The sequence below is a fragment of the Delphinus delphis genome, chromosome X (assembly GCF_949987515.2).
Source record: "Delphinus delphis chromosome X, mDelDel1.2, whole genome shotgun sequence".
In the NCBI taxonomy this organism is placed as follows: domain Eukaryota; kingdom Metazoa; phylum Chordata; class Mammalia; order Artiodactyla; family Delphinidae; genus Delphinus; species Delphinus delphis.
In genome coordinates this window covers 2,640,628-2,667,532 of record NC_082704.1, presented here as the reverse complement: position 1 = coordinate 2,667,532, position 26,905 = coordinate 2,640,628, and the positions used below count along the sequence as shown (strand labels likewise).

The 26,905-nt window shown below is 40.4% G+C and overlaps 1 protein-coding gene across 1 annotated transcript in view; it reads left to right on the top strand.

Annotated features, from left to right (window-relative positions):
- The window catches only part of PASD1 (PAS domain containing repressor 1), a 51,820-nt gene that overhangs the window by 4,949 nt on the left and 19,966 nt on the right, over positions 1-26,905 (top strand). Inside the window, exon 4 of the mRNA XM_060002207.1 lies at positions 23,434-23,506. Within this exon, the coding sequence (XP_059858190.1) occupies positions 23,434-23,506 (73 nt within the window). The remainder of the gene's footprint in view (positions 1-23,433; positions 23,507-26,905) is intronic.

Below are 26,905 nucleotides of genomic sequence, written 5' to 3'. Positions count from 1 at the left end.
AACAAATTTTCACAGAACAAAGTGAGTAATTCCATCATTTTGAGTGGGAAAAACAAAAATTCATTCCTAACCCACAGGAAAATGCCAACTTGCTAGGTATCACTAAAACCCCTTAATACAACTATTTAATAATCTACCAAGAATTTCTACAGAATAGAAATTACTTGTAGTACTATCTAGTCATTGCATATTTGATAAACTCATTAGTAGGTATTTTGTATGTAGTAAGCCATAATAGTAGACACTGCTCAGTGTAGAATATTGAGAATGGATTACATTTTCCTTCTGTATTACAGTGTACATGGATATGTAAATAAATAACAAAACAGTACATTAAAGATGAGCACTAGATGCCAGTAATACTTAGCAAAATAAAATAAACTAGATGATGTTTTGAGAGGCTTCTTCTGATTGAAGGCGCGTTTGTGTGAGGTCTGGTGGGAGGAGGAAGCTGGAGGCTGTGCTGTCTGTTACTCGTTGGTGGGGGGATGAGGTAAGGAAGAAAGAGCTGGTGAAGAAATGAGTTAAACAGGAAATGTCTGAGGTTCATCTGTGTTTGGATCTGAGGAACAGGGGAGAATCTTCCCTTCCTGGCAGGAGAGCTCAGAGGTGTTTGGCTAAGAACCGTTGTCTGAAGCTACACACAGAGCCATGGGATGCAAAACAGAGCTTGAGGTGGCAGTCTGTTTGCATTCCCTTTGCTGGGTGCTCTACAGCTCTTGCTAACACGAGACCGAGTTTGTAATTGTGTGTTGAGTGTCACATGTCTGCTCGTGCCACCATCACACTCACTTGCCCCAGCGAGATGTTTTATGCAGAATCTCAATTTCTTGTAAATATTCACCATTGTATTTGTGGTTCATAGGAGTTAGGGACATGTGCACCACCAAGCTTAAGACTAATAGCCATTCAGCTCTCTTAATGTGCTTTATCATTCCCAATGGTTCTTGTAGTGTGTGCGCTTCTTTGGGCCTCTTAGGCTTACCCATTTCCCTTATTAGTTCCTCTGCTTTATTAGAAGACCTTTTACTGAATAAGGTGAGAGAGAGACATCTATAAAACATAACGTGTTTAAGCAGCGTGAACTCTAGGCACTATTCTGTGAGAATACCTGAGGTACAATAGCAGCCTACCATATCCTTTTCACCCAGGAGTACATGACTTAAACATATTCTTGCATGCAACCTAAAACAGATTTGTTTAGTAGGTTTGTGTAGTGAATTTTGTGTAAATTAGCAGGTAATTATGGCAAATCTTCAGAGAGTGAGAGTTCAGAGACAGAGGAGACCTACATTTTATTTTTAAGTAGAACTTAATTGGATGAAAAATATTCTGATGCAGAAAAGAGCCAGTTACTACATCTGTGCCACTTGGTCTTCACACAATACAAGAAAAGTGTTTTCTTAAGGCTTAAAATCATATCCTTTCTAATATAGTAAGAAATTATCATTATTGGGTGAATGCACTACAGTTTTATATATTTTAGTACTTTCATAAAATAGTCCTAGTTTCTTCAAATATTAGGCAATGGATTGTTTATCATGTAGACAGTAACATGGAAAAATGACACTTAGGAAACAACTGATGGATTTGATGAAGAAAATTCTGTTTAATTCCAGCTCCCTTCTCTTCCCTCTTACATCCCTCTGCTCTCCTCAACACCATGGCCGCTGTCTGAGGTCTATAAAGGAGGGCCCGTCAGCCTCATCCCTGTCTAGCACAGACCTTGACATTGAGCAGGCAGAAATGAACATCTGCTCAGGGACTGATTGATTGATCCTATCAAAATGGTAATCCATTCCATGCCATGAGACCTCGCAAACATAGTGCAGTATTGTTATAGCTCAGTGCAAACCAGTATTGCATTATTGTTTTTCATAGACTTACTCTTTGTCTTCAGGATATTTTCAGATAACAAGAAGAAGAGATTGTGGCATGTTGGACATTAGTTTGTAGGCACCCTGAGCAGTCATTGATAACCTGGCTCCCATTTTACAGTCTGAGGGATGGTTAAAAAAGTAATCAGGCACAAAGGTCATAGGGACCTAGAGCTCCCCAGATGCTTCTGGAAATTTCCTTGGTAATTCTCAATGCTCTTTGAAAGGGAAGCAGCATCCTGCTAAGAGGCTTGAAAGCTTTGTCTGTGCCTATGAAAGAAACACAAAGAGGGGAAGTTAAAATGTTTAAAAGAAAGGGTCTGTTTCCATGTAGGATGTCCTGTCCTTGCATGTTTCAGATTTGAGGCTAAAGAACCTTTCATTTCAGGAGAGGGACTCAGCAGCTGGATTTTCCATTAGAGCTACAGATGCACTGGAGTAGCAGGTCTTGCTTGAACATAGAAAGAAGTAAGGAACACTTCAGAGTTGGTGACGGGCAGGCACAGAATTGAATACTATGGAGTCCTTTCCCATCTTCCTACTGCTAGAGTTAGAGGAAGCAGCGAGCTACTCTTAGTTTGTATGTGTAAGTGAGGCCCAGAGTTCTGTCATAGCATCATCTTAATAGAAATGCATCCTGTACTTTATTCTTCATGATGCGATTTCATGTTTATTGACTTACTCTCCACAAATCAACAACATAGATTTTAGACCCATTGTAAAGATGAGAAAGTGCAGTTGCAGAGGATGTATGATTTTCCCAAAGTCATGCAGTTGGTTAAGCAGTAGAGCTGGAATTGGGACCCAGATTATCCTGGGCTCGTTTCTCTTAGGACATCAGTTTCAGGAGCTGTGGCTGGTATGGGATTCCAAGGAGAAAACTCAAGAAGTCTTTGGGAAGTACTTGATTGGGGATGTTACTGTGAGAAAACTTTTTTTTCTTTAATTTCATCTTAAATGTAGGGAGAGAGAAGAATTAGTAGGAAAGGCGATCACACTGATTAGCCCTAACACTTTTTACAAAGATAGTATCTTTTCACCCAAAGGTAGAGCAGACAATACTGGAAAATCAAATGGCAGGTATTTCCGACAGTTCTAGTAGCTCTTACCTTTGTTTGCAGTCTTTAGAAACTGCTACAGAGTTGGTCCCCCGGGGGGTAGTCTCCACCTATCAGCAACTGCACTGCAAAGAATGTTCCTGGCTAATTCCCCTTTCAGCTTGTTTCAGAGAAGAGTTATCTGTACAAAAGTGTGAGGAGAATTTTGCAAAGATGCACAGTGGTCCTCATTAGTAAGGTTTTGTTGTACGGATCCTTGGTACTATTCTGTACTGACTTCATCCCGTATGTCTGCGTCATCTCGACCAGGGGGAGGGCCCTGTATCTCATTGTATCACACGCCATTTGGTTTGGTTTCTCTAGCACTAGATATTTAGCTTGCCCAGTCTCATCACTCCAGCCCAATGAAACTTATTCATACAGCAAATATTTAGCACCTACTATGTGGGAGTTTCTGTTCTAGGCTCTGAGGATACAGCAGTGAACAAAAATCCTTATCTTCCTGGGAAGCTTATATTCTAGTGGAGGAGAAAGAAAATCAATCAATAGACCAAAATAGGTTAGATGGTGAGGAGGACCGAAGGAAAATATTAAACATTGAAGAGAGATAGGGAAGGTTGTAGGGGAAATTAAATTGTATTAGGTTTTGCCATATGCAATTGACTTTTTTTTTGTTTAAGAGATGGTATGACATTGGCAATTTCCAATGGTCAACATAATAGATAGGGTGGCCAGCTAAGGCCTCGACAAGAAGGTGACTTTTTAGTTAACACCTGAAAGGAGTGGAGGAGCAAGCCTTGTGGATTTGGGAGGAAATATTCCAGACAGAAGGAAGAGCAGATGCAAAGTCCCTGAGGCAGGAGCACATTGGGTATGTTTGAGAAGCCAGTGTGTCTGGAGCAGGCTCAGCAGTGGACGACTAGTAGGAGAGGGGGGCAGAGAGGATTGGAGGATTAGAACCCACAGAACTTGGAGAGGACTCCAGCCAAGCCGGTGAGAGCTGCTTTCCGGGAGGAACTGGGAGCACACCAGCTCGCCCCTGCACTGGTGGAGCAGCCCGGAGACAGCCTTGTTAGTCATCCACCATTAACCAAACATGGGGTTGGGATTTTTAAAGCTACAATATTTGTTTTTGTTTTTTTCTTAGCTTGGCCAATTACAGGCTGTGTGATCTTAGAGAAGCCTCATTAAGTCTAATGAGGTCTATCTGTTTTGATAAGTAAATGAAAACCATATGCTTTGTAAAATACTATACAACGTCAAGTTATTATCAGTTAGGAAGTACTTCCAAATTATAGAATAGTTACAGTTCTTGTTTGAATAGTTAAAATTTAAAACTGTACTCAATCCTGGGAATTCCCTGGTGCTCCAGTGGTTAGGACTCCATGTTTTCACTGCCAAGGGCCCGGGTTCAATCCCTGGGCGGGGAACTAAGATCCCATAAGCCGTGTGGCCAAAAAAGCAAACAAACAAAAAACCAAAAAAACTACTTAATCCTTACTGAGCTATAAAGACATTATTAAGTGCAAAGGGCTACCTGTAAACCCGGCTTACGGACATGATTTGAAGTCTATGTTTGGTGATTTCTTCAATACTCTTACTACTTTTCTGTTAATTTAAGGTTGTTCTCCTTTTCTGTTTCAAGCCAGCATCTTTAAACCTCCATCCTTATGAGACGGTTCTGTATTTATTAACACCCAAATTGTTCCATGAAAAGTGTCTATGCCTCCTCTCTGGGTGGAGGAGGTGTGACCCAGTCTAAAGGTGATGGAATTCTCAGCTTGGAGGCCGCATGCAGTCAGATGATTCTGGGCCCTCACACCCACCTGGGAGGCAGGCTAACAGATAAGGAAAGGAGTTGGGGCTTTCCAGCAGCCTGGTGTCAAAGGAAATAGCCCCTAAGCTATTTAACTTGTCCTATTGTTATGTTCAGGGTCTGGTCCTTAAGAAGGGCAGACATAAAACAAAAGACAGAAGAAGGGGTGCAGTCTCAGGATTCTGGGTTTTAGATTTCATCGTGTTTCTCTGACCTCTAGCCAACTGGTATCCCATCTTCAACTACATAACAAATTATTTTGATCATCTAAAAGCATAAAATCATTAGACAGTCTTATTAGATTTATGATTGATAAGAGCAGTTTCAATGTTAATATTTTTACTTATTTATTCATTTATTTATTTATTTTTGGCTGCGTTGGGTCTTCGTTGCTGCGCGTGGGCTTTCTGTAGTTGCGGCGAGCGGGGACTACTCTTCGTTGCGGTGCGCGGGCTTCTCATTGCGGTGGCTTCTCTTGTTGCAGAGCACAGGCTCTAGGCACGCGGGCTCAGTAGTTGTGGCTCATGGGCTCTAGAGCGCAGGCTCAGTAGTTGTGGCACACGGGCCCAGCCGCTCTGCGGCATGTGGGATCTTCCCAGACCAGGGCACGAACCCGTGTCCCCTGCATCGGCAGGCGGATTATTAACCACTGTGCCACCAGGGAAGTCCCTCAATCTTAGTATTTTTTGAAAAGCTCAAAGTAAGTTTTGTGCTCCAAACTCATGGAAGCAACCCTGAAATCAGTGAGGGTTTAGACCCTAATGAAAAGAAATCTAATAAATATCAAAGTTTAGAGAAACCTGGGTTGAATGATCTGAGTATTAGCCTATTTAGGAAAAGTAGTTCTGGAGAAATAGGCTGGCAGCTGCTTGTTCTACTCATACAATTAACAATGTAATATATGTTTTCCTGATGGTATGCATTTGTCATCCTGTAATGAAGATGTCAGGCTGTGTATTAGGTACCTGAGGAAGTGAGATAGGATCCTGCTCTCTTTCAACTTAATACTTTTTGCTTTACCTTTTTTTTAAATTGAAGTATAGTTGATTTACAAGGTTGTGTTAGTTTCAGGTGTACAGCAAAGTGATTCAGTTATGCATATATAGGTATATATTCTTTTTCAGCTTCTTTTTCATTATAGGTTATTACAGTATACTGAGTAGAGTTCCCTCTGCTATACAGTAGGTCCTTGTTGGTTATATATTTTCTATACAGTAGTGTGTATATATTACTCAAACTCCTAATGCGTTACCTTTTTTTAAATCCCAGGATATTCTTTTGCTTTAGCTCCATTAAATATTTTTTTAACTTTTTATTTGAATCTGACAGGAACTACCATATGCATCCTCCTTTACTCACAACTGTTTACATTTTGTCCCATTTGCTTTATCATTATTCTCTCCTTCCCTTCCCCCTCTGTCCCACTTCTGCCCTCCCTTTCCTGTCTCTCCCGTCTCCTCTCCTCCCCTCACCCCCTTTTCTCCCTTCTCTTCTTTCTCTCTCTCTCCTCCCCTCTGCCTGATTCATTCATTCATTATTTATTCATTTGTCTATTCAGTGGATTTTAATCTTTTGCTATTATTATTTATTTCAATGCTCTGATTGTCCTAGCATCGACCAGTGACAGCCCCTTCAGTCTGGCTCTTGTGTCATTTTGATACTTCACACCATTCTTGGAGCATTCCTTCCTTTCTGGCACTGTGTGATGTTCCAGGTTCGTTTTGTACTGTCTCCACCTCAGCCATGAAATCAGCTTGTTCTCTAAGACTTAGTCGAAGGGGAATCCTGGCTTCCTTAAGGGCAGCTATTTAGAAACTCTCGGTGCTACTTGTACTCATTGTTACTGATTTGCTACTGCTTATAGGTGCTTTTTGAACTGGGAAACAAATACACACACAATACACATACTGTATACATAGGCATAAAGATCTATATCTATATTTATTTCCACATCTACCCATCTGTATGTATGTATACCTTTGTGTATGTGTCTGTATCAAATAATAACACGCCATGACTTCATACCGATACCTCCAATCCTGAGCCAACACTACAAGGCTCATTCCAGTCTTCCCGTTTCCACTTTTGCAACACTCTTCTCCACTAGTCAGAGAGGCCTGGGCTCATTATCCTCCATATATTTACTTATTTGCTCAAATCAGGAATGCACAGAGAGTAATTGTAGGGTTGCCATGTCATGTCATTGTGAAAAGCAAACCTCCTCAATTAAGTTCATATTACTTACATTTTTTAAGGTGAAATTTACACATAATGAAAGGCACAGATCTTAAGTATATTTGACAAATGCATGAACCCATGGGACCCACATTCCTATCAAGACATACAGTATTTTCAACACACTAGATAGCTGTTTTGTACCCCTTCCCTGTTATCCCCGCACTTAGAGGCAACTCCTGTTCTGATGTTTTTAACCATAGATTAAATTTTCCTTTACTAGAACGTCATAAAAATGGAACCATATAATATATAGTCTGTTGAGTCTGCCCTTTTAAACTCGGCATAATGTCCCTGAGATGCATCGTGTCACATGTATCAGTAGCTCATTCCCTTTTGTTGCTGAGGAATATTCTATTCTATGGATAGACTACAATTTGTTAGGCACTTTTCTTTCAATGAACATTTATGTCTAGTTTGTGGTTACCGTGAATAAAGCTGTAATGAACATTCTTTTACAAGTATGTTTGTGGACACATATTTTCATTTTTAAGTTATTAAACACATTTGTTCAATTATACAGTAAAATTGATCTGTTTTCTCTTGGTGTACAGTTCTATGTTTTCTAACACATGCATCGATTTGTGTAACCATGAACGTAGTCAAGATAAGGACCAGTTCCATCACACCTCCAAAAGTTCCTCGTGCTGTCCCTTTATAGTCAGTCCTATCTCACCTCACCCTTAACCCCTGTCAACCACTAATTTATTCTGCAGCCCTATAGTTTTGTCTTTTTGAGAATATCATATAGAGTCATACAGTATATAATCTTTCAAGATTGGCTTCTTTCCCTTAGCATAATTCCTTTGAGATTCGTCTGAGTTGTTGCATCAATAACTGTGTATTGTTGAGTGGCATTTTGTTGTATGGATGTCTCACAGTTTAGTCATTCACCTGTTGAGGGACATGAGAGTTGTTGATGGGTTTTGGCATTTATTAATAAAGCTGCTGTAAACATTCGTGGACGAGTTTTTGGTGTGGATGTACGTTTTTATTTCACTTTTTCAGGGTATTGAATTATGCTTTTAACTTGCATTCCAGGACTTCCCTGGCAGTCCAGTGGTTAAGACTCCACGCTTCCACTGCAGGGGGCACGGGTTTGATCCCTGGTCGGGGAATTAAGATATTGTATGCCACACGGAGTGGCCAAACAGACAAACAAAGAAACAAAAACACTAACTCGCATTCCACTAATGACTAAAGATGTTGAGTATCTTTTCATCATTTGAATGTTCAAATGTCTTGCCTATTTTCAAAATTATGTTGTTTGTTTTCTTATTATTGAGTTTTGAGAATTCTTTGCGTATTCTGGATACAAGTCTTTTGTCAGATATTTAATGTGCGAGTACTTTCTCTGGTCTGTAGCTTCTTTTTTCATTCTATTAACTGTGTTCTTTTGCACAACCAAAGTTTTTAATTTTGAAGGGGATGGATTCTGCCATGTCATGGTGCCATGTCTAAGAATTAACTGCCAAAGCGAAGGTCACATAGATTTTCTCCTTTTTTTTCTAAAAGTTTTGTAGTTTTATGTTTGGGTCTATGATCCATTTTGCATTCATATTTTTATAAAGTGTGAGTTTTAGGTTGAAGTTCATATTTTTTAGCATATGGATGTCCGATTGTTCCAAAACCATTTGTTGAAATACGATCTTGTCCCTCTTCTACTCAAAAACTTTCAATGGTTTCCCCTCGCTCTTAGAAGAAAATCCACAGTCCTTTTGTATGATCTGTAAGATATGCTGCTCTCATGCCTGTCTAGTCCTCAGATCTCATTTTGTGCCACACTCCCTCTTATCTATCCTGCTCCAGATGCACTGGCCTCTTGTCCTCTGTGAATTCTCCAAGCTCTTTTCCAATGCAGTGCCTGTGCACATGCTTAGGTCCTCAACCTGAAACACTCTTCAACTCTGCTGTCACGTGGTTGGCATGATGCTCTCCTAGGTCCATCTTGAGTTCTCTTCCCATGGCACCCTGCCCTTTTCCTTCGTCATGCTTCTTGCAATTTGTAAATGTATAGTTATCTTTGGACTATTCGTTCATTGTCTGGATTCCCCATGAAACTATAAACTCCACAAGGCTGCATTCTCAGTGTCCAGCACTGTGCCTGCCCTCAAAACTTACTGCCTGGTGTGGAGATGGACAAGTAAACCAGAAACGATAATAAAGTCACCGTTCCATGGAAATGCCATCGAACCCCTTTCACTGTACCTCCATTCTTGTTTTCTGCATGGACTAAAATGTCTTTTCCCTCTGTGTTTTGTATGCTCACACCCTCCTCACCATTCAGGAACCAGTTCATTCCTCCTCTCAGAAGTCCTTCCTGCCACCCAGGTTGGAAGAGCTCTCCCCTCTCTACTTTCTACTTTCCTACTGACACTCTCCACTTTGCCTTGCAATCACAGGGACTGGCTTAGCTCTTCTTCTAGAGAATCAAAAGCTCCAAGAGGGAAGTATCCAAATTACATTCAGCTTGTGTCTCCCTCAGTTCAGAGAATAGGTCATCTTCTCCAGTTAACTCACTTTCTGATTTCTAGGAGACAAGCGTGTGATAGGCTGTGTGTCCACCTGGCCACTAGAAGCTAAGGGGTCTAATTTGCAGGATGAAAAAGGAAAAGAAGGCCCAATTTAAAGTCGTATCTCATATCTACACAACCAACACTTAGGCCACCAGTGCTTTAATAAGCAGCAAAGACACATAAAAAGTTTTTTTTCTTTAACGTATGTTGGGACTTGACTGATTTCTGTTGCTTTATTTCCACAACCGGCTCAGTACTAGTCCTATAAAAGTGACAGAAGAAACACACGGAAGGTCACCTTTGAGAAATGACTGAGAGAGTGGATTTTAAAGTAGGAAGATTGGGATGCCAAATAAAACAAGGCTGTTTGGCAAAACCTTACCATGAACATATGTCCCCAGGCCCGGCCCTCTGGAGCCACTGGCTGTATTAAAAAGAAGTTGGTCCTGCTCTGTTTTGAGATGTAGAAATGTTATGTGCGTTTCCTTCCTTTGAAGTGCTGTGTCAAGGGAGTCATCTTGACTGAACAGTGATGAACTTCAATTTTTTTTAATTAATTAATTTATTTTTGACTGTGTTGGGTCTTCGTTGCTGCACGTGGGCTTTCTCTAGTTGCGGCGAGCGGGGGCTACTCTTCGGTGTGGTGCGTGGGCTTCTCACTGCGGTGGCTTCTCTTGTTGCAGAGCACAGGCTCTAGGTGTGTGAGCCTCAGTAGTTGTGGCACATGGGCTCAGTAGTTGTGGCACGTGGGCTCAGTCGTTGTGGCTCGCGGGCTCTAGAGCGCAGGCTCGGTAGTTGTGGCACACAGGCTTAATTGCTCCACGGCATGTGGGATCTTCCCGGATCAGGGCTCGAACCCACGTCCTCTGCACTGCCAGGCGGATTCTTAACCACTGCGCCACCAGGGAAGCCCCGATGAACTTCAATTTCTAAAAAAGTTTTTAGAACATTTCACGCTGGAAGAAATATTTGATAGTAGATCAAAATTTTTGATCATCAAATATTTGATAATATGAAAATAATGACATCTGCAAGTAAATATGGTAGCAGATGAGCTATAAAAACACATCTGAGCTGTCAGTTCTAGTCTTTCAAATACTTTGGTCTCTTGGAGTAGGAGATGCATCCGTATAGAACGCTCTGTCCTCTACTGAAAGGCTTGGCCTAAAAGGCTTATTAGTTAGTGGGAACAGAGCAAACTCTCTTTATATCTTACCACACAGTGCTTAGTATAGTCTCTAGTCTGATTTATGAATTTCTCCTGGAATGAATTTTCCACAAATATATGATGGAGAACTGTGTAGCCTTGACATTCATTCTGCCTATGAATGTCTTTAGTGTTAGCAGCTGGCATCCAGGCTGGGTTCCAGGCATGCTCCAGTGACTCACCAACCAACACTATATGTCACCTTCTCTACATTTGAAAGAGGAGCAGACCACAGAACACTAATCAGATTCTAAAGGTGCCTTCTTATTTGCTTAATATTTCTACACTGTTCAGAAGAGGCCAATAACAGCAATATTCTTTTCAAGATGATACAATCTTGCAAAAAAATATTTTGGTAATTGATGGCCTACCATTATTTTCATAGCAATAGGGTTTTTGTTTGATTGGTGTTTGTCTGTTTTCTCTTGATTCTTTGGCATCAGAACACTTCCCATCGTAGATTACTTGCCCTTTGAGGTACAGGGGACATGAGACTAGGATTCTTACCGTGTTGATGATTTGTATTACTTTCAAAGTGTTATGAATGTTATGCATTTCTTGTTTTTCCATTCTGGTGAGGAAATACCACTGAGTGCCATTAGATGTTTTTCCTCTTTTGATGTGTTTGTGGAAAACTGGCGTAACCAAAAAAGCACATTAAAGAAGTTCAAACTGGCCCTTTAGAGAGTGATGTTTTCTATGAAATGGATGGAGTAAGCCTCGGGTGGAAACTTTCCCATTTGGACTCCATCCTTTGTAAAACATCGAAATATATGAGGGTTGGAGCATTTGAGTTTTGTTCCTTTTTAGTTGTGTATGAGTAGTGTTTTAAAGCAAGTCTATTAACATATAACTAAGACAGGGATTGAGTTTTCTTAGCTGTGTGATAAAAGTAATTACCTACCAGATAATTTTAAAAGCGGCTCCATATTTTAAATAGTTTAAACTCAGCATTTTGTTTTAAATCTTCATAATCTAATATGTAAAACCATCTGGACTATTCTATATAAGTTCAGTTATATATCAGCTTAGATATATTAGCTTCGGATCAGATATGTATCAGCACACACAAACAGTACGATTTTTAAAGCCTCAGGAATCTATGTCCATGGCTTGAGCAGGAAGAATAGAAGGTGCTATTGGTAAAGTACATTTGGCTTGCAGACCTGATGTCATCCTCTAATGGGCACCAATCCTCTCTGCACTTTTTGGTCAGGGAGCAGTGAGGGATGTGGTGCTCATAGTAGGGAGTCTGAGAGAAGAGCCGAGTATTTCCCAAGCCATCTTATTTCATTTTCTGCCTATCCCCCAACACACACACACACACACACACACACACACACACACACACACCCCAAACATTCTCCTGCTCTACCCTTTTTGACCCTGGAGTAATGGGTCAGAAAATGCATATTCTTTTTGCCAGAGCTTGAACCTAAAAGCTGCCAGAGCCTTTAATATCTGATAGTGAACAGTATGAATTTCTCTACTGAAGAAGAGTCTGGTAGATTCAGATAATACACTCCTTCTATTCAGAATATCTGAATAAAATATCATATTTTGCCCCTCCCATCAAAAAAAGAAAGAAAGAAAAACTTTTTGAGACTGAAAATGATCATTTAATCTAAAAATATTTCCGGAAGCAGCCACTCAGAAAGTGTTTATATATTCAAATGCTAAAATGTTTTTTTTTTAAAGGGAGGGTAGATTTGTTGTCTGTTTGTTAGCAGGAAACTATAATCTTTAACAATTTCAGATCCTTCAAGATCTTTCCCAAGTGAGAATAGACGGGGCTTCTTTGATGGGACTCTTGAGTTTTTCACTGGCTTCCATAGTCATTGGGGGGGAAAGAAATCTTTTACCTACTTGTGTTTTTTGAAATTGTGATATGTTTATTCAGTGTCTTTCATTTGGGAGAAGTCATGACCAGCTCCAGGTGAATTCGTCAAAAACACGTTCTTAAAAAGCTTTCTGCTAAATGGTCAATTTGTCCAGTGGCCAAATTGCCAAAAATTAATTTATCCAAAAATAATCCATAGAATGACCAATGTAAAAAATTTACCCAAATTTATTGATTCATCAAAAAGCATGTCTTAAGAAATACTCTTCCAGATTGTATTTCAAAGATTGAAAACATTTTTCTGAAAGGGACCAGATAGTAAATATTTTAGGCTCTATAGACTACATAAAGTCTCTATAGCATATTCTTTGTTTGTTTTACAACCTTTTTAAAAAGTAAACATCATTCTTACCTCGTACAAAACCAAGCTGCTGCCAGTTTTGGCTCACAGGCTGGGCCCTTATATATTCAAATAATTTGTATTTTTTCATATGAATGTTATTCTCAGTTATATGCAATGACTACATTATTGAGTATATTCAATGACTATATCCTTGTGTTGATCTAAAACAAATAGACTGCCAGATGCTTCTCCAGCAAAGATGTGTTTATTTGGGATCAGCACTGAATTGCAATTCAGGGTCTGCAACCATGACTAGCCACATGCAAGTCCCTGCATATCAAGGAAAGGGGAGCACATTTCTAGAGAGGAAAAGGAAGTTGGGAGGCCATAGTAAACATAGTCCATGGCTTCTCATTGGCTGAGTCCGTGCCAGGAAATAAAAGGAGTCTTTCTCTTCCTGTTAGGCTCTGTTATTGTCACAGGGCATGACAGGTCTCCTTTCTGGTCTCCCAGTTCTATTTAACTGAGACTTCTGTTTATTAAGTTTTTACATTCTCTGAAAGCATTGCTGATCAAGAGTCATTTTTTTTAGTTTCAGCTACTTTTTGTCCCTCAACGTCAGGAAGGACCTTTCCTGGGTGTAGTGTCTCACGTCAGAGGGAAAGTGCACAGAGTGGACACATTAATTTATTAGTAATGTTAAACCTATTAACATTTGAGTAATAAAGATGGGTAAGAGGGAGAACTCTCAGACGCTTTTTATCTGAAGTCCATATGTTATCAAGATCATAGATATTGAAGATCATCCAAAGCCTTATGCCATCATGAAAGGTTTGGCAACAAATTTCCAACAGGCCTGGTCTGGATATCTTGGGAAAGCTGTGACATCAGATGTTGTATACTTCAGTTCTGGTAAATCTTTACTTTCAGGTCACCAGATGATGTGCACGTTCAGTCAGGGTTTGATGTTTTCTTTAGGTGTGTCACGTGAATCCAAGAGTCTGTTCCTTTCAGTCTGGTGGCACAAGGGTTGGTTAGCAGTACTTCATAGAGGCCTTTCCAGCAAGGCTGAAGAAAGTTCTTCTGGAGTTGTCTTTTCTAATAGATAAAATCTCCACATTGCAAAGTATAACGCTTAAGATCTTCATTTCCCAAAGGTGCATGGTAAAACGATTGCTTGAACAAAACATGGATATTTTTAATGGAAACAACTAGGCCTTTGCAATTTTGGAATCTCTCTCCTTTTATCCATTGTGAGTTAGAAGAAGCAAGAGCCAAGTGCATTGGGTGTCCTGTGACTATCTCAAAGGGTGAGAGTTTATATTTCCAAAAGGGATGGATGTGAGATTTAGAAAGACCAGCAGCAGTGCTTGTGGCCAGGTATTTAGAGAGCCTCTGCATATTTTGCCAATTGAGTCTTAATAATGCTATTAGTGCATTGGACTAAACCAAAAGATGGAAGGTGGTAAGCACAGTGAAAGTGTTGTAAAACCAGCCAAACAGCACAGACTTGTCAAAGCACCTGGCCAGTAAAATGGGTTCTCCAATCACTATGAAGTTCAAGAGGAGTTTTCCAGGTAAGGATAATCTTTTCCAAAAGAACATACGCCACCGAGATAGGAGTAGCCTATCTTCAAGGGAAGGCTTTAGTCCAGTGTGAAAACATACAGACCATGCCTAAAACATGTTTATATCCATCAGATGGAGAAAGTTGTGTGAAATCCATTTGCCAGACCTCGAATGGTCCGTTAGGCAGTTTAAAATGTCCAGGAGCAGTACGAACAGACTTCCCTGGGTTGGACTTAGAACAAGTGGGATAAGTGAGGTGTAGGCCCTTTTTGTGACCTTATTGATGTTTCTCCACCAATATTGGTGCATGAAGACTTATCATTTTGTTATCAGGCCAGTTATTTAATCCATGTACAGTGGTGAGAAGTGGGAATTTTAGAGTCTCCAGTAGGACTGGGTCATTATTTGGTCCAAACCCAGAGCTTTCTCTTTTTATCAAACCAACAACTGTTGAATTTCCAATCTTGTCTTTCCTTTTCTGAGGCCAATTTTGGGGCTTCTCTAGCCAGTTTTTCTAAATTATCATTTGGGAAAATATCCCTTTGAACCATGACAGAGGTTTGGCTGCTGTTGGTCCCTTGAACGGCAGCAGTCCTTGCAGAAATATCAGCAAGCTGATTTCTCTTAGCTTCCAGAGAGTCAAGTTCAGAAAAAGCCCCGGAATCTTAATAATAGCTAAACTGACAGGTAAAAGTATTGCAGTGACTGTGATGGCTCTAAGGCAAGGGGTGTATCCCTGTGACTCAGGGTCCACTTGCTGTGGGTTAATGGTCATCCCATGTTTTGGGGGTGAGTTCCCCAAGGGCATTCCCTTCCTTTTCATGTAAAACAAGGAAAAAAGGGGATCTGGTAATTGGGATGGCCAAGGGCAGGTGGATTCATCAGACTCTAAGGCTTTGAAGGCTGTGCCATCCAGTTCATCCCATAAAATTGTGTCGGGGTTGTTACTGTTTAGTAAAACATCCAGAGGTTTGACCGTAAGAGAGAAATCTGGAATTCAATTTCGGCAATAACCGACCAGCCTGTGAAAACCTCACAGTTGGTGCTTAGTTTGGGGTTTGAGGAAGCTTAGGACACCATGAAGTCTAGCTGGATCTAGGTGTGACCCTTGTTCTGATATGAGATGGCCTAAATATCAAACTGGGCAAACTGTAATTTTTCTCTGGCACCTTATGTACCTTTAAGGCTAAAAGCTTTACAAGTGGATGGCGTCTTCCTGTGAGGAGGCTTGAGAAGGAGAATAAAGAAGCAAATCATCCACGTAGTGCAATGAAGTAGATCCTCTAAGGAAGTGCATATCATCCAGGTCAGCCTTCAGGATCTGTGAGAAATAAGGACTCTCAGTGAAACCCTGAGGTGTTACTGTCCGGGTGAATTGTTTCTCTTTCCCAGTGAAGGCAAATAGGTATCGGCTAGCTTCATCAACTGGAACACTGAAGAATGCACTGCATAAATCGATTATAGTAAAGAATTTACTTCTGGTAGGAATGTATGCTAGTAATGTATGAGGCTTAGGAACAACAGGGTGTCAAGGGATAACAGTGTAGTTTATTGCTGGGAGATCCTGGACAAACCTCCACCCTCAGCCCTTAAGTTTTCTCACTGGTAAAATGGGAGTGTTCCAGGGGCTAGAACAAGGGATAATAATGAGGCCTTGAGCCTTGTAAGCTTCTATTATGGTCTCTATGCCTTCGTGGAATTCTTTACTTATAGGATATTGGTTAATTCTGAGAAGAGGTTTTGAGGGGTCTATTTTAATTTTGATGGGAGGTGTGCTGTGAATTTTGCTAACATCAGGTGGAGATTTTACCCATAAAGAAAGTGGTAGCTGATTCAAGAGGGATAAATGATCAGTGTTTCCAGAATCTATTTTATTATCATCAGAGATGAAAAATAAAAGATGCCAAAGGGTCACGTAATTCATCTGGTGAGTTACTTTGATGACTGCTGTCAATTTCTAGAATTACTTCCCCCTTTTGTGAGACAGAAATTCTAGCATGATACTTCCCTAAGAAGTCTCAGCCTAGTAAATGGACAGGAGCAGAGGAACTCAGGAGAAAAGAGTATACATCTCTCAAAGGGCCTAAACAAAAGGGGATAAATTCAGAGCCAGGAACCTCTTGAGGTTCATTAGAGATGCCCCTATTTGAATTGTTTTAGTACTCTGAAGCAGGGGCTGTTTTACAGCAGTGGAGTTGAGCACTGACAGTGTGGCTCCAGTGTCAATTAGGACTGGAAGAGACTCACTCCACATCTGGAGAAATAGTTCTCAAAGATGATTGAAAGGCCTCCCTTTTTTTTTTTTTTTTTGTGCAGTACGTGGGCCTCTCACTGTTGTGGCCTCTCCCGTTGCAGAGCACAGGCTCCGGATGCGCAGGCTCAGCGGCCATGGCTCACGGGCCCAGCCGCTCCGCGGCACGTGGGATCCTCCCGGACTGGGGCACAAACCCGTGTCCCCTGCATCGGCAGGCGAACTCTCAACCACTGTGCCACCAGGGCAGTCCCAAAGGCCTCCCTCTTAATGGGATTAGGAAGAGCCCCTGTAGTTCCTCAGAGCCCATCACTGGGGGTTAGGAGAGCATTGAAAAGGCTGGTTAGAGGGCTAAAGGTGCCTAAAATGCTTAAATTTGTAACAATCTGTTTTCCAATGTCCTGGCCCTTTGCAGTAATAGCAGAAACTGGGAGGGTTTTGGTTTCATTTAGCGGCCTTTATTTACTTGAGTTGAAGATTAAGAATTTTGGTGGCCTTCCTTTTAGGTGACTTATCTAGAGTGTGAGAGAGCTGGTTTGCCAGATTAATTAAATCTGGAGTGGACATAGTTTTGCATTCCATCCTGGTCCTTCTTACTAGAAGGAAAATGTCTCAGTTCAGTCCATTGATAAACAGAGAATTAAAAGCTACCCAGGTGGAATCGACATCTGAAGGAAGACCAGAATTTGTTTTTAATAATCTGAAGTCAGTTATAATATTCATGAACAGGTTTGTTGTATTTTTGTGTTCAAGCCTGAATTTTGTTCCAATAAACAGGCTTTAGCAAAGCCCTGGGAATTGCTCACAAAGTTGCCTAGTGATTGCCTGAGCCTGATCATATAATAAGTCAGTGGGTTGGTCTCCCCATTGTAATTCTAGAGACCTTTCAGGATTTTCCCCATTAGTGGTTTTCATCTAGTGCTGGGCCTGGCCTTCACAGACAAACATATGAACTAGCTCATGTAAGCAGAGAAACCACGTTGATAAGTTTGAATGACTATATTAAATTCTTCAGAAAATCTGTGAGGATCTTTGGTTACTTTGGGAAAGCCTTTGACTATGGCTTGCAGTTCCGCTTTAGTCCAAGGAATATGAGAAATAAATGGTTTAAGCCTTTGTATCCTCAGAAGGCTTAACTTCAAAGGGACAGGTCCTGACAAGTTCAGAGGAGAAGAGAGTGGAGAGAGTTTCAGAGAAAAGGGAAAGTTTGGTGGGAGAATTCGTATGGGAGATTTGAAGGTGTAGAGGAGGCATAGGTGGCGTAGAAGGGAAGGAGGAAGATGGTGCTGGAAGTGAGGCTATGAGGAAGTGAGGGAGAGAGACAAGATGGTGCCAAGGCAGAACCTAAGACAAAGAAGCCAAGGAAGAAGAGTCTGAGGTTTAGGGAGCCATTTGATCTGTCCATAATCCTTTGTTTGCCTCAGTTAATCTTAAAATCTTATTTTGCAGAGAGGCAATTTTAGACTCCTAATAATGGGAAGCCTCAAAATACCAATCGAAGTCAGCATTCCACTCAGTCCTGGAAAAGTTTTGAGCTACTATAGTCCAATTCAGTTTTAAGGAAATTAAGTGTGGGGATTTCAAAAGTTCCCCATCATGGCCATGGATATTCTAAATTGCCTTTGGTCAGGTCAGTGCATTTAGTTAGAAATGTGCATGAGGAAGGACCAAATGTTTTTCAACATAAAACGGGCCAGAGTCCCTGTCGGCGGGGGGTGCCCACAAAATACTTAGATAACTGGGACCCATCTCCTAGAGGTTTTTCCTGTAAAGAACAGTTTTCAAACAGCTTAAACAGCTTACAGCACAAATGGCTCAATGCATACAGCTTGCAAGCGAATCCCAGCCAATCTTAAGGAAATAGCTTGGTTTTGCAGGAGCCACGCTGAAGGTTCTTCTAAAAGCCAGTCTCCAGAAGACAGCCCTTCAAAGGAGTAGGCTGAAGGCTGAACTGGCACAGTTTTATTTGAAGCAGCCCCTTCCTGATGGAATTGGGCCAAAAGCATTTTCAGCCAGCTCTGGTTGAAGCGATCTGATCTCAAGATCAGACCTAAGTGCCAAATGAATACCCGTATACAGAACAAGGCCTTTACCAGAAAAATGAAACCTTAATATAGATACCGAATAAAGCCTGGAGAGCTTCAGACGCAAAGAGGGTGTGAACCCAGATCCAGGAGAAAGACATACCTTCAAACTCCAGGGTTGGTGAGAAAAACAGTGAACGACAATGGGCTCAGTGTAGGTACCACACCGGCTTGCTCACCAGTCCTGGAGCCGTTGTGAGTATTCTCTGGTCCCTGCAAGGGCAAGCAAAGTGTTGACCTGAGACAACTAGAGAGCCAGATGTTTCTCCAGCAAAGATGCATTTGTTTGGGATCAGCAGAGAATTGCAATTTGGAGTCTGCAACTATGGCTAGCCACTTAGAAACCCCTGCACGGCAAGGGAAGGAGAACCCTTTTATAGAGGGGAAAAGGGAGTTGGGGGGGGCTACAGTAAACAAAGAGTCCATGGCTTTTCTTTGGTTGAGTCCTTGCCAGGAAATAAAAGGAGTCTTTCTTCTTCCTGTTGTGCTCTGTTGTTGTCACAGGGTGTGAGTGCGCCCCCTTCTTGTCTCCCAACTCTACCTAAATGACCTTTCTGTTTATTAATTTTTTACAGACCTTATACATTATTCACCTTATGGAGCTTTATTTTCCTCATCTGTAAAGTGGGAATTAAAACAAAACACATACCACTGACTTACTTTAGGATCCAAAAAGATAATATGTGTAAGATACCTACCACATGATAGGAACTCAGTAAATGATGGTATCTCCCCTGCCAGTCAGAGGTGAGATTGGTGGTGGGTAAGGAGCAGGGTTAGTTAACAGTTACCTTACGATAACTGAAGGTGATGGATGAGCACTCACTTCAAGTTACTGATTTTCTGAACTGATCAAAATCATCTCCTTTGCCTATCTGCCTTTGGATAAGGTTCCTGAAATAAACTAGTTCAGTCTTCAGATCATCTAAGTCTATTAAGATGACATTTTCCAATGGTTTCTTTACTGAAAGAAGCTATATTGAAAGAGAAGAAATATTTAAAAAGCAGAGTAGTTATTTTTCAATAGGGGGGATCAGTTTGTACATTCATTCAGGGGTTATTGACAAGAATGAATTGTATGCAGAGCCCTGTAGCCATAAAACACCCCTCTTCATCCCTCCATCCCTGCCCAAAGGAGAGTACTGGTCTAGGTGGTGGATAGCAATATCAACTCTTGATCCCAGTCTGCTTACATGAGCACTGGAGAGTCTGCTTCTTGGCTCTGAAGGAATAAATGATAGCGCATGCAGAATTCATCTCTGAGGAACACATTTTCTCGAGAAGAGAATTAAAATCGTAAAAGAAACATTTTGAAGCAAATTACAGTCTTATACGTCTTAAATCATATATTTAAGTGGAGAAGAAACTTAGAGGAATGGAGCGATCAAAGGGAGAATGGCTAATGAGGGCGTTTGAGAGGCTCATGTTGGACGGTACAGATTACCAAGCACTTTTTTCCAAACACTATTTTATCTTTACAAGACACCTACAAGGTGTGTATTATGAGTCTCACTTTAAGCACTGGGAAACTGGGGCTCAGGGAAGTTGAGGCTTGCTCTAGGTCTCACAGCTAGGAAGTGTCAGAGCTGAAGTTTGAGCCCAAGTGTGTGTGACCCCCAAATTCTCTCCATCTTCCATGGCAACTCTGACATACTAGGCACAATGGTGGGGGCTGGGGAAAACAGGAGGCCATTTCAGGCATGATCCCTAAGGAACCACTTAAGTGCATAGTGACTCTTGGGGACAGGTAGGCTCCGGAGATGCTAGTACTAATGCAGTTGCCAGAGATGGCTGAGATGCAGTTGGGCCTGAAGGAAAAAAGGATACCTACAACATGACTCAAGATGTCACATTTCAGACATGGGGTGGTAGTGGGTTTCCTCTGTGAGCCTATGGAGCAGCTTTGGTTAGAATTATCTTAAAAATTAGCTCCTTAAACTTTGGTCACAGCCTGTAACCAAGAAATGGAAATCTGGTTTTCCTTTCTTCCATCGCTTCAGATTAGATCATCTCGGCTGTAAATTAAACAAGCAGAGACATTTAGGATTATATTTTTACTGTCATCAGTTTCCTGACTCTGTGCCACAACTGTTCAAAACACACCTTAGTTTGTGCCTCATTGACGTATGAAAGGACAGTATTCATTGGGGCGTCTTTTTCATATTTACAGTTTCATTTATATAGCAAGTAGAAGTAGATGCTTTTCTGAGCCAAGAACAACCTTCCATTAAAGTAATTCAGCAGCGTTGACTACTTAACCAATGAATATCAAACCTTGGGGAAAGATTCAAAAAGAGTAAAAAACATTAAGGGCCCAATTTAAGAGTAACATTTTGAGATTTTACATAATGAGACAGAGGTACTTTTCTTCGTAAAATTAGAAACTGTTCTTTTCATGTAAATATAGCTAGGAAAGTGTTCTTTGATCGTTTTCTTTCTTTTTGAAAATTAACTGATGCAATTTGTAAAAGGAAAGTTCTGTTTGTATCCATTCCTAACCAAAGACCAGCAATGGATGTGACTGCAAACCCTCTATTTTATACATGCATAGACTGGTTAGGTATGAAAGACTCCTCAATACTTTTCATTAACAATGTATGTGTTTATTGGTTATTTGTACATTCTGATTTTAAGTCAAATATTTGCCGTCTATATTGACATATAGAGGAGTATGAAATGTAAATTCATGGAAGAATTTGGAAAACTTTGCTTTTCTTTATTTTATATTTTCAGTATTCAAGCCAGTGGATTTAAAGCAAAACCTAATTGCTTCATAATGTTTTCTTGTCAAAGTTAGCGTCTTGTCCAGTAACACCCACTGCATCCTTTGATATAACACTGTTCAATAGAACATTTTTTGATGACAGAAATGCTCTTTAATCTGTTCTGTTTAATACAGTAGCCACTGGCCACATGTAGCTATGGAGCACTTAAAATATGTCTGCTGTGACTGAAAAACTAAATTTTAAATTTTATTTAATTTTGATTTTAATTTAGCCACATGTAGTTAGTGGATACCATATTAGACATTCATTCACATGCTGTTTATCTCAGGCATAAAGATATTTAGTATTTAGAAGTCAATATGGAGTCATTTAATTGCTCTTAAGGAACAGATGGAAGCCTCAGCTGGTCCTTGAAAATAATTGTGTCAAGCTGCGCAGGCCTGGGATGAGGAATGTGCAAATATTTTAATGAACTAACTGGTCAGTTTGTTTATTCCTTTATGCACTCAGCAGATATTCATGAAAACACCTAGTAAATGCTCTTCACTGTGGTAGGTGCTGGGGATACAAGAGGTTCAAAGGAAGCACACCACCTTCAAGAAATACACCAGGTAGAAAAGGCAGACAGAAAGTAATAACAAACTTTCATACAAATCAGAAGAGAGTTGAGAAAGAGGGAAAAGTCAAAGATAACTACCATACGACCCAGCAATCCCACTACTGGGCATATACCCTGACAAAACCATAATTCAAAAAGAGTCATGTACCAAAATGTTCATTGCAGCTCTATTTACAATAGCCAGGACATGGAAGCAACCTAAGTGTCCATCATAGGATGAATGGATAAAGAAGATGTGGTACATGTATACAATGGAATATTACTCAGCCATGAAAAGGAACGAAATTGAGTTATTTGCAGTGAGGTGGATGGAGCTAGAGTCTGTCATACAGAGTGAAGTAAGTCAGAAAGAGAAAAATATTGTATATTAACACATATATGTGGAATGTAGAAAAACGGTACAGATGAACTGGTTTGCAAGGCAGAAATAGAGACACAGATGTAGAGAACAAACGTATGGACACCAAGGGGGGAAGGTGGCTGGGGGGTTGGTGGTGGGATGAATTGGGAGATTGGGATTGACATATATACACTAATATGTATAAAATAGATAACTAAGAAGAACCTGCTGTATAAAAAATAAAGAAATAAAGTTCAAAACTTCAAAAAAAAAAACTTCATTCTAATGAGGGTCCAGATGATTTACTTTATTATAGATACGGTGCAGAACAACTTTCTCTGTAGGAAAAGTGACACGTCAAAGATTGATGATGTTATGTATTAAGCAAAATAGATTTTTTTTTCTTATTTGAACTGTTAAAAACCAAAATTTAACTGAGTAAATTTGAAAATCGAATTGGCTTTATTAGGCGATTCATGAATTGGGCAGCGTCCCATCTAGCAACGGGAAGAGTGCTCCAAGGGGTTGTACAGAATGGAAGGTTTTTATAGGAAGAGGGGTGGGGCCAGGGAGTTATTAGCAAAAGAAAAGAAAGGATTATTTTTAGGCCAGGACATCTTTTGGGGGAGAAGAGTAATGTCAAGGGTTTAATCCTGCAGGTTGCCTCTTCTTCCCTTGGGGGATAGAGAGGACCCATGTGACAGATTACTTAATTGGTGCTGACCAGGAAATTCCAGACTGTAATTAAGATTACATTTGTGGTAAAGGTTGAAACTAAAGTTAGGTAGGTATTAAATCTGGGTTTGGTATCATGGACTTTAGCGCAAGCGATGCCATTTGGGGCCTATGGTTTTTCTCTTTAACAGACCCTCATTTTTATTGTATTATAGAGAATTTAGATTTAAATGGCAAGTGAGATGTGTTTACCATCTGTCTTTTCACTTATTTATAGAAGTGTTCAAGGCCAAAGAAGCAGCTCTGGAATGGAACTTCTGCATGCTGAACCTGATGCTCCTGCCTCAGAAGTACGTGCACTGAGTACATAGAGTAAACGCTTGGACCCTTATTCCCATAATGTTGATTCTTTTGTTAATGTGTGTTGCCAAGGTGGGGGAAGAAAACAAATTTCCCTCTACACTTCTAGGTTCTTGGCTGAGATGCCCCTGTAATAAAAAGACAGGATTAACAGGAGAAAAACAAACAGATGTTTAATAACATGTACATCTCCTTGTATACGTGGGAGAGACCCCGGAATACTGCATAACTCTCCAAAATGGCTCAAGCTACCAGCTTAAAGGCCATTTTCAGCTAAAGATAAAAGAAGATGTTGGGGGCGGGGAGTCAGTTGTGGGGAAGCTTGTTATGCAGATTTGAGTCCTGGCTTTCTGCATTGATAAGAGCTCCTAGAAATTTCAACTCATCCCTTTCTTCCCGGTGCAAAGAGGAAGACACACTTACAAATGGAAGTATCTCTTACAGTAGAGTAACTTCTGTTGGTTTTCAGAGCTTCTCCTCTGTCTGCTGTTTCTTAAACATAACCAGCTCAAAATAATCCTTATGCCAAGGAGGCATAATTTGGGGTGGCAAATTCAGCTTCCCTTGTCCTACATAGGTTTTAATTTCAAGAAATATCCCATATGGGCATAGCACTTGAGCAGTGTTACACAGTTGCCTTTTTGTAGCCATTTCTTATTGGGAGCCAGTAATGGCCATGCTTAGAATGATCCCTGTAGTAGCTTTAAAAAGAATTAAGCTGTGCTCTATGTCAGACATTGTTCAAGGTCTTTTTGACTTGTGAGTGCATTTCGAAATGAGAGGTTAGTGACCTGCCTGCTACTGTAGGCTATATGAGTAGAATCATGAGATGGCAGAGTCATCTGCCCATTATGGGCAGAACCCAATTCCTAATTAATCTGGATTGTCCTCCATCCTTTCCTTTTCTTTTTTATAAACTTATCTATTTATTTATTTTTGGCTGTGTTGGGTCTTCGTTGCTGTGCACGGGCTTTCTCTAGTTGTGGCGAGCCAAGGCTACTCTTTGTGGTTGTGCTCGGGCTTCTCATTGCGGTGGCTTCTCCTGTTGTGGAGCACGGGCTCTAGGCACGTGAGCTTCAGTAGTTGTGGCACGTGGGCTCAGTAGTTGTGGCTCGCGGGCTCTAGAGCGCAGGCTCAGTAATTGTGGCGCATGGGCCTAGTTGCTCCGCGACATGTGGGATCTTCCTGGACCAGGGCTCAAACCCGTGTCCCCTGCATTGGCAGGCGTATTCTTAACCACTGCACCACCAGGGAAGTCCTGCCTCCATCTTTTTCTTAAGCCATTCAATGTATCATCCAATTATCCATTCACCAGACGTTCATCTAGAGAATTCTATAGGGATACACATTAATAGAAATATGACACCTGGTTCTGCCCTCAATGATCTAAATTCTAGTCTGGGAGATAAGATCAAACTGCAAGAAAAACAGATATAGAAGAACAGAAAAAGCATCCTAGGAAACCTTCCCAATGGATAGTCTCACCTTACCTGTCACTCCATGGGTGCATGTAACATATCTGCTAGGCTGGTTCGCTGCGGTGGTGACAGTACTACAGAGAGAAAAGACGACCCAGACATCAGAAGATAAGGGTTCAATTCCTGATTCCAGCCATTTACCAATTATGTGACTGGGGGAATGTTATTTTACCATGGGGAGCCTCAGTTTCATTATCTGTAAAATGGGAGTGGTAATAATCTCTGCCAGGCTACCTCATAAAGATATATGATAATGCTCAAAGGAACCTCATTTGTTAATATGTTGTCTGTATTCATGCAATAGAATGAAACTTCTGTGAGAGCAAGGGTACTCTTGTTCATCAGCACATCACCAAATACCTTGAACAGGGCTGGCCACACATAGTAGGTGCTCATAATAAATATTAGATGCACAAATGAATACTGTATGTTAAAGCACTCTATTATTTTTATAGCACTCTTTAAATGTCTGGTAAAGGGATTTCAAGAACAGTATCAACAGGTTGGGTGTGTAGACTCTCACTTTGGTTTTCAGGCTTCCATGTGATTTTGCTTGAAAGGATTTTCATGTTCCGTGGACTATGCAGGTATTTAAGTTCTTCTGTAACATGGAGATGCTGTGAACACATATTTTCAATATGAAGTGCTGATTTTTCTATTGTATTTTCCAACTCTTGCTCATTCAACAAGCTACTTCTGTGTAGATAAAACTTTCTCCCTTCTGGAGACGTACCTCTGCTTAACCTAGCATTCTGTTCAAGACAGTAGGAAACAGTGAGGAAATGAGGTAGAAGAAGGTTAATTTAAATAGAGCAGTGCTCTGTTTACACACAAACTAATTTTCAGCTATGCTAGGAAAAAAGGCCAAGGCATCCATATAGCTCTGGCCATCAATCTGACATCTACACAGCTGACAGCCGGACTTCATCAGTCAGTCAACAAATATTTACCCAGGATCTGTAGTGTGCTATGTGTGAAGAATCCATTCCTTCAACTTAATGTTCTGAGGAAAGTTGGATTAAAAAAATTCTCACTTTATAAAATTTATAAAACCTAAGTAATTTGAACATTGAAAGGTAAGTTTTTTAAAAAAAAATCATAATCTTATCACAATGGCATAGTTGCTATTTAATTTTGCTAATTTCCATTCAGTATCAGTCTACCATCACATCTGTTTTTTACTTAGTTATAATGATAGCTTGCCTAATACTCTATTCCCTTTGGCTTTCACTTATCACTAAATTCTACCTATGTACAGTCCCAAATTTAATCATTTGAGTAACTGTACAATATACTATGGAATTGAGGGACTTCTGTTTCCAATCAAGATGGAGTGACAGGACTAGATTGACTTTCCTGCCCAAAACAGCCAAAAATAAAAGACAAAAATATATGAAATAACAGTTTTCAAGATAATGGACATCAGGCAATAAAGGACAGGGACTCTTAAGAGATGGGAAACGAAAGGTCTTGCCTTAGTTATAGGGAAAAATTAGCCCTAGGCTAACTATTGCTCTGGTTCTGACTATCACATCATTAAGGCAAGACCAAAGGGATCAAATCAAGTAATTTAACTACATTCCAGAACAAAGATGAAGAATGTTTATAGGATGCAAAATTATCCAATACCCCCAGAAGGTAAAATTAACAATATTTGGCATTCAGTCAAAGATTACCAGGCATTCAAAAAAAGCAATAGTAATATGTAACTCTTCTTGAAGAGAAAGCCCAATCGATAGGAACTCACGCAGATCAAACACAGGTTTTAGAATTAGTGGACAGGAATATTAACATATGTGTTACGTATGTTCAGAATTTTAAGTAGGGACGTGGAAGATGGGGAAAAATCTCAAGTTGAAATTTGAGCAATGAAAACAACACCAGATGGGACTGATGGCAGATTAAACATTG